We start from the raw sequence: 14,364 nt of genomic DNA on the forward strand, positions 1-14,364 counted from the left end.
GGAGATTTCAACTTCACCTATAATGATTTCTTTGTTTAAAACCACAAAGTAATGAAGAATCTTGGAAAAAACAGACAAAATTTGGCAATTTTTGATTCTAGGTCATGAGTACATGAATGTTTGCTATATTACCCATTGCACTAAAGCAAACACTTTTTAAAGCTCAATTCCAAAAAGCAAATAGCAACAATAACACAAAAATTAAAGAAAAAGAAATGTGAATAGTAAATAGAAGGTGAAGGCATGGAGATTAGATATGGAAAAATTTCTTTAAAGAACTTTGGCCATAATGGGGACGACAGGGATAGAGGGAGCTGTGATTGGTGGTAGGGGTGAGATTAAGGATGGGTTCTTGAAGAGAGACTGGAGCATGGTTGTGTGATCATGGAGAATGAGCCCGAAGGAAGGGAGAAACTGATGATGAAGAAGATAGAGGGAGATTATATAGAAAGGAGCAAGGCCCTGTATCTGTGAGCAAGGGTATATATATATGTAGTAATAGAAATGTGAAGGTGTTCGTTTCTGAAGGATTCACCCTGAAGTGAAGTATGGATGTGGTGCAAGGCCTTGAGGAGAAGGTATGAGATAGTCATTTCAGCAAGTGGGAAACTGAACTTAGTAGAGCAACCTAGTAGAATTTCTGGGGAGAGCCAAGTACCCATTTGAAGTTACTGATCACAGATTTAACATGAAATCTGTCTCTCCTGTGTGAGAACCTATGTGATTCTCTTCAAGAACGTTTAGTTGCTTGGTGAAATTAGACTTAGGTTTTGCTATAGAATACATTGGAGAAATCAGGAGTCAAGGGAGTGTTTGCAAGAGTAATCATACTTTAGTCCCATGGAGTCCAACCATGGGACTAAAGTAGGGAAATAAATAGAAGAGGGATTTGAAGACTGGTGAGAAAGTAGAGTTCAATCAATTGATTATCTGATGAGGTCAAAAGATTATTTTAATGGGGTTACTTGATCAGTTAATCTCAAAGAATAGGAGATGGTGTCAGAAAACGGAAGGTTTGGATTTGAGATCTTGCAGGTGGAGAAGTTTCTGGTAATGACGAAATTCTGAGTGAATCATTGGTGGAGTGATGCAAAGCTAATTAGAAATGAGTGTTTTTAAATTCATGGTGGAAATATCAACTGAAGGGAGATTCAGGGGGGCTTTCCCCTGAATACAGATGATACAGTGAATGGAAGATTGTGATCCTGCAGTTGAAGTTCTTGGAGCGTAGGAGGAAAAACCAGGAGGGAGAAGTTAGTTTTGTTTTATTTAGCTTCAAACATGGATTAAATAAATGAAGAGTTTTGTTTTCCTTGCATAACCAGAAGCCTGGATGTAGGCTCTCCAGGCTGATAACAGTAGCTACATAATGCCAATAGCCTCCTTTTATCCTTCCTCTAAACCATCTTGAGCTTGTGGCTTTTGCCTCCATGCTTGCTGCCTCATGGTTATGAAGATCCATCATCAAGTTAGCATTACACTCAGCAAGAATGGAGAGGAGGGGGGACAAAATGAGAGAGCCAGCTGACTCTTCCCCCATTTCAAGTGAGTTCTTGCGAATTCTGTCCAGTATTTTATGTTTACACCGCATTAACTAAAACCATGTGACATGGCTAATCTTAGCTTCAAGGGAAACTTAATTTTTCCTTTAAACCTAGGCATATTTTTGCTCCATTCAAAATCAGTTTTCTTTTTTTTTGGAAAAAAGCAAGTAATGCATAGCAACTAATAGTATCTGCCATGTGTTATATCCAAGATGTGAGTTTTAATGGATAAATTAATTTTGTGAAACCAAGGAGGCTCGTTAATCTGAAAATAACTATGTACAGCAAAAGGGAAGACTAAATTATTTTTTGATCCTGAGATCCACAGGATACAAGTAAAGAAAATTAAAATTATATTTATTTTTTCTTATTTGAGCTACAGTTCAATTTCATTGAAGTCCAGGAAGTGGTAGAAATGAAAAGAGAAGAAGAAAAAGATAGGGAGAGTAAGCTAATTCATAAATACACAGATATAGGAGGGCCAGTGATATGGCTATAAGAGAAAAAGGAATTGGAACAAAATAGTGTGAGATTAATAGTTGATGAATAGTGAGGCTTTACCTCTACAGGTGCCTGATGTAAACAGAGACATAATATAGGATGGTGTTGATCCCTAATAGTATATTGGAGGAGGGTGTATATCATTTTGTGGCTGTGGTCTAGATACTTAGGTTGGTGATGTATTGGCTCCCAGGACAGCTGTCCCCTTGACTTACATGCAGAACAATGAGGGAGCTATAAGGAAGCCTGCTCCTCAGGCTTCACTGGAGCTAAGATGCTGTGTATCAGTGGCAGGTATGCCCAGCATAGTTATGGAGGTTGTGTTCTGCACAATAGCACACAGCCAAAAGAGGTTGGTTATCTGATGAGCCAGTGCCTGTGCCTTGGTGCTTTGAGAATCAAGCCATGTACTTAGGTGTTTTGTCCACCTTGAAGAGCCTTTCTTTTCTAGTTCTCATTAAGACAATATTTCCAGGCAATGCTATGATATTTGTGGGTATTCCTATTTATTTAATTACCTTACATATTTTTTTCAGTAACAGAGATTTACTTATACAGGCTCTCCAGCCTACATGTTTTGGGGGACCCAAAGACAAATAAAACATGTTCCCTATTTATCCTCAAGAAGCTTAGTGTATACCAAGGAAATAAGACACAATAGCTGTAATCACCCAGACTCAAAGAGCCCCAGCATGTTAGAAATGGAAGGGAACTTAGAGGCCATCTATTCAAATCACTCATTCAGACACGGGAACCAAAACTAAATAAAAATATTTGTGAAGAAGGAGATTAGGAATTGCAAGACTAATCCTCAATCCAAAAGATGTTTCTTATTTTGTGGAAAAGGAATTAAGTCTAAGACATTTTGGCTCAGAAAGATCAAAAAGGACGTTGTTTTTAAAATGTCCTTCAGTGCTACATTGGATAATATTTGCAGTGAGAACATGGACTTACAGAATGTTCTTCCAACAGAAATTATTTGTCGGGGGATGATGCTGTTCTCCAGGGAAAGGGACAGCTTTTTTAATGGCCGCTACTGACCTTGAGGATAAATACAACATTAGAGTAATTATACCAGAAAAGCAGCTCTCATAAAACTGTGTTGACTGTTCTTTTTAGAGACAGAGTAGGACTCCTTGTTTATAAATATTATCCAGAGGCAAAAAGCATGGAGCCTGAACACAACTCCATCCTACTTCTCATGTATCGTATGTGGTGAGAGATTCCTGGAATTTACAGTAGAATCATCTTATTCTATAGTTGAATGGAGTTTAGATACAGTGAGGCCACCCCCCAGAGAAAATTCTATCAAAACATTTAATAATGTAACAGAATATAGTTTTCCAGTCACGATTCTTTCATGAACCAAGCGAAAAGAGCTAGTGAGAATCCTTCTAAACTTCTATGCCTTCACCACCTCCTTAACTAAGGACTTACCAAAAAAGCCCCCAGACCCCTCACATTTTGTTCCCTTAATAAGTTTTCTTAGAATCATCATTTTATTCATTTTCTTTTCACTTTGTCTCAGAATGGACCTACACATTTCCAAACCTCAGCCTTCCCACTCCATTCACTCTGCTCACATTTCATTCTCCTATTAAAAATAATTAACCTTATGGCTCCTTAAGTTAACGTATCATTTCTCTCCTTCCAATCACCCTTAACCTCCTGAAAAAAGAAATCTTTGCTCATTGCTTTAACTACCTCAACTCCCATTCACTAGCCAATTTCTTACAAATGGAGTTCTGCACCCACAACTTCTCTGACATCATGATCTTCAAGGTATTTTTTCAGTCAATTAGCTTAGATAAAACTGAATCAAACCTTACCCATCTCACTCCTGTTTACTCTTGGCTTAATTCAGGATTTCTAAATGCTCTTAGTTTGGGTCTTCCATATGCATAATCCAGATTTAAACTATTCATTCCCCTACTCCATTCTCCAGATTCCAACCAAGACACCAACATATGACCAGGTTCAAAAGCCAGTGTATACAGTAGAGCCAGGCATAGCCAACGTAGAGACCTGACTTTCATGCAGTTTACCTTGGGAGAAAACTCTTACAGGAGGTAATTCCACAGAAGATGAAATCCTAGACAGAAATTAAAAACCATGAGTAAATTCAGTGTCATGGAAAAAAATAAAGAAAAAGACAGGTAATTTCAATAGCAAATCTTTGTTGAGTGCTCATTGTGTGTAATGCACTGCTATAAACGCTTTTAGGCATTGTCTCCTTTAATTTCACTTTATAGAAAATACCGAGGTGCTCAAATTTTAAGTAATTTGCCCAGTGTCACAGTTAGAAAGTGATAGAACTATAGTTTGAATTGAGATACTTTCTCTCTTTCTTCAGTCTGTTCTCTTAACCCCTATATTCTACTGCCTCCTAAAAAGTCACTGGAATCCTTTAAAAGTGTTTAAAAAAATTTCAAGGGAATTAAGCCAGGCCATTATGTCCATAAAACTAGAACAAGAACAGTTATTCAAAAGAATCAAATAGGAATCTTAGAAGTAAAATGTATAGTCATTAAAATGTTTAATTCAGAAATAATTGATAATTCTTTAATAAGAATAAAGACATACAGCCTGGCGTGGTGGGTGGCTTATGCCTGTAAGCCCAGCATTTTGGGAGGACAAGGCAAGTGGATTGCTTGAACCCAGGAGCTTGAGACCAGCATGGGCAACATGGAGAAACCCTGTCTGTACCTCAAAAAATACAAAAAAAAAGAAAATTAGTTGGGCGTGGTGGTGCATATCTGTAGTCCTAGGAACTTGGGAAGTTGAGGTGGGAGGATGACTTGAGCCTAACAAGCAGAGGTTATGGTGAGCTGAGATTGCACCACTGCACTCCAGCCTAGCTGATAGAGCCAGACTCTGTCCCCCCCAAAAAAGAATAGACATACAGAAAAAGAAAATTACAGTTGTAATCTTAAAACCAATATCATACTTATTAAGGAAACACTAGAAAATGTCCACTAATATCAGGAATAAGGCAAAAATATGCCCTTGTCAATATTGTACTATAGATATTAGATAATATAATCAAAGAAAATCACTTAGAGGCATAAAATTTGGTAAAGAAAAAGAAAACCATCTCTTTTTTGCAGAAGCTATGACAGCAAGCCTCAAATACCCTAGAAAATTGACAATAAAACTAACTTCAATAATATAATTCAGTGAGGTCTCATAATATACACTTAATAAGAAATTAATTAGAGGACATAATGGTAGAGAAAATCCCATTTATAATAGAAGCAAAGAAGATTAAATACTTAGGGATAAACTTAGCAAGAAACGTATAAAACCAACAAAAGGAAAATTATAAAACACTCTTGGCAGATACACAAGTAGACTCAAACAAATGGTAAGATATTCCTGTCTTTGGATAGGAAGACTTAATGCTATAAAGATGTCAGTTCTCCCTAAATTCATTTATGAATTTAACACAATCCTAATAAAAATTTCAACAAGCTTTTTTAGGGAATAAAAGACTTGATACTAAGGTTCAACTTGAAAAGAATGAACATACATGAATACCTAGACATTAAACACTACCAATCTTGCATAATTAAAACAGTATTCTACTGGTAATCAAAAGGACAAATATACTGGTGGAAAAGAATAGTTCAGAAATAGACTTAAGTACACGTGGAAATTTAGTGTAAGATATTCTGTAATTTCAATTTGTATTTCTTCTTTTCACTCAGTTATTTAATAGAAAGTTTTTGAATTTCCAGGAGGAAGGGCCTTTTTGGTTTTGTTAATCACATCTAGTTTTAATTCATTGCAATCATAGAACATTTTTTGTAATATTTCTACTTAACTGGACTTAACTAATTTTCTTTTTGAATTGTTAGATCCTGATTTTCTGTGAATATTTCATAGGTATTTGAGAAGAAGTTAGATTCTCTATTAGCAGGGTGTAGAGTTTGATATATATCCATAAGAAGTACGTGTGAGTGTGTGTGTGTGTATGTGTGTGTATTTGACCATAATACTTATTTTTTGTCTTCTTTCTTGTACTAAGAATAAGGCATGCCAGTCTCTGATTATTAGCATGTTTCTATGTACTAGAAAGGTAGTTGCTGTGTTACTTTGTGCAAAAATATTTATATTTAGTATTTCCATTTTAAGTTGTGGCTTTTAAGCCTTAAAAAGTATTTACCTTTGTTATATTCAATACATTTTGACTTGGATTTATTGTCTGTCAGGTTTACTTCTCTTGCTTTCTTGTTGTTTATGTCAATTATACCCTTGTCCATTTCTTTATTTTTAATCTTTCTAAATAACCTTGTTTTAGGTATGTCCTTTGTATACGGAATATAGTTAGGTCTTACTTCTGACTTTTTTTTTTTTTTTTTTTAATGGAGATGAAGTCTTGCTCTGTTGCCCAAGGTTGGAGTGTACGCTATCATAGCTCACTGCAGCCTTGAACTCCTGGGCTCAAGTAATCTTCCTGCCTCAGCCTACTGAGTAGCTGACACTACAAGCATGCACCACGATGCCTGGCTAACTTTCTTTTCTTTTTTTCTTTTCCTTTTTTTTTTTTTTTTTTTTTTTTTGAGACGGAGTCACGCTCTGTCGCTCAGGCTGGAGTGCAGTGGAGCGGTCTCGGCTCACTGCAAACTCCGCCTCCCGGGTTCACGCCATTCTCCTGCCTCAGCCTCCGGAGTAGCTGGAACTACAGGTGCCCGCCACCATGCCCGGCTAATTTTTTGTATTTTTAGTAGAGACGGTGTTTCACCGTGTTGCCTGGCTATCTTTCTTAAAAACTGTTTTTGTAGAGTTGGGGTCTCACTTTGTTAACCAGACTGGGTTTCATTTGTAAGCCTAACTAAAACTTCTTTTTTAATGGAAAATTTATGCACATTTACATTTATTGATATAACTTATATGTTTGGTCTCAAAATTCTGTCACACAATATTGAATAATTATGTGTCTTTTATGATTTTTCTATATGTCACTCTCTATGAACTGTTTATTCCTTGTTTTTTAATCTTTCTTTTTTATTTTTTGGTATGTAGGAAGATTTATATTTCTGTTCTAATGGTTACCTTTGTACATATACTTTTCTTAGTGTCTTTCATCTCCTGTTTTCTTATTTAACCTGTTATCTGGTTTATCCAATTTTATTGGTATCCTTTAACTGCTTCTGCAACAATCAATGATCTAATTCTACTTTTCTTTTTTCTCCCATTTTTAGTTTCATTATTTTTATAAAGAATTCTTGCACACCAATATTAAAAAGCCAGATAGTAAAATTGTTTAAAAAATGGGAATATACAACTAACGGAAGAAAAATTACAGTGGCCAATGTGTATATGAATAGAAGCTCAAATTCCCTAGTAATTAGAAAGGCACAAATGAAAATGACTTGGTATTTTTTGCCTGTCACTGGAAAAAATTAAAGCCTGGCAGTGTTTCATATTTGGGAAAATGAGGCTCTTATTTATTTCTGGTAGGAGTCTAAATTGGTCTAACTGTGTGATAATTTTGTACTGTTACACCTCTCAGCTGTCCCACTTTATGAACTGCATTATAGATAAACTGCTCCGGGGGCATATACAGGAATATTAATTTAAGCACTTTTGCCAGAAGCAAACAATTAGAAATGACCTAAATATTTAGCAATGGGTCTATAAAGAAATTCAATTATATTTGCATATGATAGAATTCTTTCCAGCAATTTAAAAGCATAAACTAGAGGTATAGACTTTACACTTCCTATGTTAGTACTGATGCTTTGTAATCCTGAACAATTTCATTTCCATTTATATGATCAGAGGGTTTTCTCTTTGAAATAGCAAAAATTATACCACTTATCTCATGCTTTTGTTGTGAAATTAAATGTGTAAATATATGAAGTGTTTTAAAAGGTGATTAATACATAGAAATTATTCAATAATGTTAGTTGTCATTATAATATAAAAACAAAAACAAAAAATCATAATCTTAAATAACAAAAGATGCAGATTATATTTCTATAAATCAAAACACATACCAATAATTAGTATATACTTTTTATGAATTCATATTGTCTTAGTTTGTGCTGTTATAACAAAATACCTGAGACTGGGTGCTTTATAAACAAAAGAAATTTATTTCTCGCAGTTTTGCAAGCTGGGAAGTTCAAGATCAAGGTGCCAGCAGGTTCGGTGTCTGATGAGAGCTGCTCTCTGCTTCTCCAAGTTGGTACCTTGTTGCTGTCTCCTAACATGGCAGAAAAGCAGAAGAAAATGAACCCCCTCCCTCAAGCCCTTTTATAAGGGCTCTAATCTCATCCATGAGAGCTTTGACCTCATGACTTAATCACCTCCTAAAGGCCCCACCTCTTAATATTAACACACTGGTGATTATTAAGTTTTAACACATGAATTTTGGGGGAAACGTTCAGATCATAGTACATATGTATATGAGGACATTAAAAAATGACCTGGAAGACCATACACGAAAATCTTAACAGGTACTGAGTGTGATGAAAGGGGAAAAATAATGGACATGAGAGTCCTCTTTTTTTCATTAAAAAAATAAAAAGGCAACATAAACCATATACTTTTAATGAATCCATATTGTCTTGGTTTGTGCGGTTATAACAAAATACCTGAGACTGGGTACTTTATAAGCAATGGAAATTGATTTCTCACAGCTCTGGAAACTGGGAAGTTCAAGATCAAGGTGCCAGCAGGTTCAGCAGGACTATATTTAATATAAAGTCCAGGGACTTATCCATTGCCTCTTTATTTCTTTAAATAAAAAAAGGCATGGAAGCAATATCACAACCTATTAACAGTATATATTTCTGAGTGGTAGCATTATAAATTGAGCTTGCATATGGTTTAAAACATTTGGCAGAAAGACAGAGAAATCAAGCAACATGAAGGTGAAGACCTTGCCTCTGTTTACTCCATGTGCTCCTAGCCGGCTTTAGGGTGAGACTCTTACTGTGAGTAGGGAGATTAGTGAGTAGACGTCTGTTCACCATGGATCACATAGTCCAAGAGGTCCCCAAATTGGAAGTGATAAAATGCATCTCAATAAATATATTGCTAATAATAGTTAAAATAAAGACACTTACATATGACTTAAGGAAATGAATTAGAGATGAATCAGAGCAGTTGTGTGGGCAGGAGATCCTTTTCATCTGATGAAAATGTTCAATGTCTCTCACTGCTTCCACTTGCACAGCTAACTCCTGCCTTCTGTAGAACTGTGGTATCTAGTGCTTTGGAGCCCAAACGCCTGTGGCATCCTCCAGGCAGATGGATATCTCTTCGAAGCACCCCCGTAAATTCCCTCCCCTGTTTCATTAGGTACCACTCCTAATCACCTCTTTTCACATTCCATGAAGAAGTGGTTGAAATCACTCAGAATATGATGGCTTGTTTCTCTTTTTCTTTGCTATTACAGATTTATACCTTTTTCATATATTTACTGTCATTTCTGAGGGATTCTCAGGAGGGAAAGGAGATTTAAAAATAGTTCAATTTATTTTTTCAGACTTCAAATTTATTTTACATAGCAGGCTCTCTCCTTTTTTTTTTTTTTTTTTTTAACTGTGGTTAAAAAACATATAACACAAACTCTATTCTCTTCACAGATTTTTAAGTGTACAGTACAGTATTGCTAACCATGGGCACAATGTTGTACAGCAGATCCCTAGAAATTTTTCATTTTGCATAACTGAAACTTTATACCTATTGAAACTTTATTGAATAGCAACTCCTCCATTTCTCCCATTTCTAACCTCTAGCAATCACTATTTTACTTTCTGCGTCTAGAGCACACTCTTTTACATACTCTCTGGCTATCCCATCCTTACAAAGTTTTAAAAACAAATAAGTATTGGATTTAATATTATTTCTATTTAATTTCACATTTTGGGTTCTAGTCCATCTTTTAGTAAATCGAGATAATTTTTATTCTTGAATAGTCCATCACATGAACTCCTTTGGGACAGTCAGAAACATGCTTTGATTTTTAGCCCTCGCCAAGACATCACCCTCCACTGCTCTACATTAAACTTGGGGTTTTTCTTTTCCATATTGTTATCTCCTCAAGGCCCCTTGGTATCAAATAATGATTTAGACTCTTATCACAAGGAGTCTCTTCTACTGGTTTTATATTCCCATTATTAGATTTAATAGTCAACAACAGTGTCCATATATCTCAAAAATAATAATTCATTGATTTGCTGATGTTTACTCAGTCAGTAGATGGCGGAACTTGGACAGTTTGTTTAACTCATTCAGTATTTACAGATGTCTACGTGTCTGACATTGTGCTTAGTGTTTGGAAGGCTGAGGCAGGAGGATTTCTTGAAGCAAAGAGTTCAAGACCAGCCTGGACAACAAAACTAGACCTTGTCTATTCAAAAAATTTAAAAACTAGCTAGGCATGGTAGCAAGACCCTTTAGTCCCAGCTACTTAGGAGGCTAAGGTGGGAGGATCGCTTGTGCCCAGGAGTTTGATGATGCAGTGAGCTATGATCATGCCACTTCACTCCAGTTTCTGGTCTGGGTAACAGAGCTAGACTCTGTCTCAAAAACATGTATATGTGTGTGTGTGTGTGTGTGTGTTTGTGTGTGATTTAGAGCTACAGCTTTCAAACTGTTTTGATTATGATCCATAGTAAGAAATATAGTTTACCTGATGACCCTGTGCACACTTACATATTGATAATTAAAGTCAAAATTTCAGAAAACAATACTTAACTTTTTACATCCGATGCACTTGGATATTTGTCTATTCTATTTATTTCATTAAAAACATCAAGTCATAATACACTGCATTGACTTTACAAGCCAGTAACAGGGGTTGATCAACCATTGCCTAAAAAGGGTATATAAAGAGGGAGTCATTTAAAACAACTAATTTCAGATAACAGAGAAAATTATGAGAGTACTCTTTAATTCCAAATTCAGAGCTTTTCTTACGGATTATTCAGTGCCACTTTTTTTTAAGCTTGGACTCATGCCTACCTTTTAGGCATTTACATTTACAGGTTAACTTACGAGCACCTTGGGCCCTGACAAGATAAGACACAATTCAGGTAAATTTTGGTAAATATTCCTTGAGTGATAGGAAGCAGCAAAAGTTTGAAGGAGAAGGAAAGACAAGCCTAGGCTATGGTGGGGAGGTACAAAGAATTACAAAGTATTAGTCATCCAAGCAAAGAGTAATCAGAAGACCACTGACAGAATTAACAGAGTTCAGGGATAATATCATACTCAATCCCTACTAAGATTTTGGTGTTTGGTCTCCCAGATCACTTTTTTAGTACCTTCACAGACATATGGATTCATAAAGAATATATAGTAATTATTCATATTTGTTTTGATTTATATAAACAGTAATCTTGTCTCTCAGCTCCAGAAAACCTTGCCTGGTGCTCCCTGAAGGCTCACAACATTCCAGCCCGGCCTCCATCACTTACTTATAATGTGTTTTGGGGTCTTGAGGGCAGGGAGCTTTCTCTTTCTTCTCTGAATTCCTAGCATCCAGCTGAGTGCCTGGCACTTGGTAAGTATTCACATACACAATCCTTGAATTCCCTAGATTTCAGTTTCCTTCACTGTGAAACAAAGTGGGCTAATCGATCTCCAGGAGGCCTTACAGTCCTAAGAATCTATGACTTTGACCGATCTGAAGTGGTCCAAGACACTTTGCTTCACAGGAAGCTCACATCTTCCTTGAGATTGGCCTGAGATTAGGAGTTCAAACAACCAATGACCTGTGCACAGTTTAGGGCCTAACCCTGCCCTGGCCGGTTAGCAAGAGAGTGTTGTGATAAGAGCAGATGAAAGCCTTATGCCAAAGCAGTGCCTGTAGCAGAGAAAGGATTCCCTCCTCCACCTCAGGGCCCACTGCTGCTGCTCTCCAGCCTGCAGTTTCCTCTAAGGCTCTGGATTGGCTGGAAGAGCAACAGAGGGCTGGGAAAGAGCTTCTATATATACCTCAGGAGGAAAAGCGTCCCAGACAGTTTTGAAGTTTTCAAAGACTGGCTCTGCTGTTAAGAAGTTGTACTTAAAGCAGAGGAGCTAAGCCACCTGCCAAAATGTGCAAAGGACTTGCAGCTTTGCCCCACTCATGCCTGGAAAGGTGAGAACCAAGTTATTTTTGTTTAAGAGATGCAGATATGGAGAATCTTTACTCAAGGGAGGCTGCCCAGGGGTAACAGAGGTATTGTAGTTTGTGGCTAAGCTGAGGTGAAACAGGTGCTTGACTGTAGATTGGGTATTATCTCTTCTCTGTAAACAATATAGAGATTTTGAAAGATCCAAGCTAGGAGATTAATACAATATAGAGTATTTCATACATCATTTAATATCCAGAACATAATTTCCTTCAAGGAGATGCCTATTCTATAAGTCCTTATTTAGAGTAAAAACTGTATGGTTAAGGATATAGATTCCAACATTAAACTGTCTAGATTAGAACCCTGGCTGTGCTACTTACTATTTGTGTGGCTTTGGGCAATTTATTTAACCTCTATGTAGCTCAGTTTTCTTATCTGTAAAATGGAGATACTGAGAGTTCTCTACCTCACAGGTTGGTTATGAGGACTGAATGAATTAATACATATGAAGCACTCAGAACCATGTCTGGCACCTAGTAGACTGTCTAAGTGTTAATTTTTATTAATGTACAGTGACTGGGAGAGGGAGGCAAGTTTGCAGTGAGGAAGAGGAAATTTCCCATTGTTCTTTGTTCTCTTACTTCATCAGATAGAAGTAGCTGGATGGCTAGACAGAGAAAAAGCCCTTGGGACACAGGGGTTATTTATTAGCTAGCATTCTTTTTCAGATAAATGCATCAAAATCTTTGAGGCTCCCTGGTTGTCCGTAGGCTGGACAATATTCTGGAGAGAATCCTAGGTATCTAGGCTAAGCAAATAGAAGAACAAATATCTTACTTGTTAGAAAACTTAACCCAACCATCCTCTCTGATGGAGAGAAGTAGGGATGTTTCTCCTTTTATTGAGAATGGATTTGATTAAATTGGGTTTGATCCCTTGTTATTTAAAGTAAATAAAGAAGATCCTTGCACAGATGTTCAGCCCTAAAGGCATTAGCAGTGTTTGTCTTGGAAGATTTTATTGTTTAAAGGGCCATCTATGACTTCTGTCTCTTACAAGTTCAGGTCTTCTTTTTGATGCCTTCCACTCTAGAAATAACCTAAAAATAATTTTTAAGGAGATAACATTGTAGCATATAATTTTTTCTCCCAACAATACTATCTAGTAACTGAATATGAAACTTCCAGGGAGACTTACTCTCTGAATTATGGCTTTCAAACTTTTTTTTATTATGATCCATAGTAAGAAATATAGTTTACCTAATGACCTTGTGCATACTTACATATTGATAATTAAATAAAAGCATAGAATATTATTATTTTTTTTAAATTTACATAAAAGAAACTTGTAGCTGTTAAGTTGTAGAAGTTAGATTGTAACTAGGGGATCAATATTGTCTATTGTACCAACCCTGGGGAAAACGATAGGTTTTAAAGGTGGATACTATTTATTGCTATTAGCCTGTTCTTTCCTCTTACCTAGTATATAGAAAGCCTAAGAAATAGGGAGAGTTTTCTGTGCCTTTCCAGAAAGGCACAGAAAACTCCTTGAATATGAGACAATGTATAATTATTTCCTTTGCCATTTTTGCAACTATGAGAATTGCAACTTGACTTTAATGGATGCTTTTAGCCTACTTATTGTTTGAAATTGTGTATTCTTATGTAGTGAATAAATCTTACTTTATTAATTGGCAAACAATTGACTTTAGAATGATTGTAACATCAGTTTGCCAAGCATTTTGTGATTCTATGACACATTGCTTGGCATTTGGTGAGAAATCAATAAAATTTCTGTTGAAAATTTGCCATGTTAATTATTTTGCTCTGTGTTTTCTCATAAGTATGCATAATATTCACTGAGATATATGGATGGAACATTTCTTTCAATGATTCCTATTACTGTATTATATCTGATTCACTAGCAACATTAATATTGGATCACTTTATTTTTTGATGCACAGTAAATTCTTATGCACCAGGATATAACTAACGTTCATGTAGAATATTGAAGAGTGGCGAGTGGTAAAGGAGTGAGCTTATTTTCCCCATAGATTCACTGAGTCTTTTATTTATTGGGATGTGGTAGAATACTGCAATTATTGTGAGCTATTACATATTGTTTCATAATCTGTTCTCATCGTAAATAGGGTCATTGTAATTTCTAATTACCACGCTGCCTGAGAAGAATGTTTTGGAGAAATGGAATTGTGGAGCTGCGAAGCTGTTAGCACTTACCCATGG

At 36.1% G+C, this 14,364-nt stretch overlaps 1 protein-coding gene and 1 long non-coding RNA gene across 2 annotated transcripts in view; one reads left to right on the top strand and one right to left on the bottom strand.

Moving 5' to 3' along the window:
* Positions 1-1,910: 1,910 nt before the first annotated feature.
* LOC129031640 (uncharacterized) overlaps positions 1,911-14,364 on the bottom strand; it is a 51,289-nt gene continuing 38,835 nt past the window's right edge. The window contains exons 3-4 of the long non-coding RNA XR_008501078.2: positions 8,113-8,256; positions 1,911-4,137 (exon numbers count right to left, since the gene is read on the bottom strand). This is a non-coding gene — a long non-coding RNA (uncharacterized LOC129031640). The remainder of the gene's footprint in view (positions 4,138-8,112; positions 8,257-14,364) is intronic.
* Positions 12,006-14,364, top strand: part of RGS5 (regulator of G protein signaling 5) — a 59,030-nt gene continuing 56,671 nt past the window's right edge. The window contains exon 1 of the mRNA XM_054478144.1: positions 12,006-12,144. Coding sequence (XP_054334119.1) covers positions 12,101-12,144 — 44 coding nt within the window. The 5' untranslated portion in view covers positions 12,006-12,100. The remainder of the gene's footprint in view (positions 12,145-14,364) is intronic.

The sequence above is a fragment of the Pongo pygmaeus genome, chromosome 1 (genome assembly GCF_028885625.2).
Source record: "Pongo pygmaeus isolate AG05252 chromosome 1, NHGRI_mPonPyg2-v2.0_pri, whole genome shotgun sequence".
Taxonomy (NCBI): domain Eukaryota; kingdom Metazoa; phylum Chordata; class Mammalia; order Primates; family Hominidae; genus Pongo; species Pongo pygmaeus.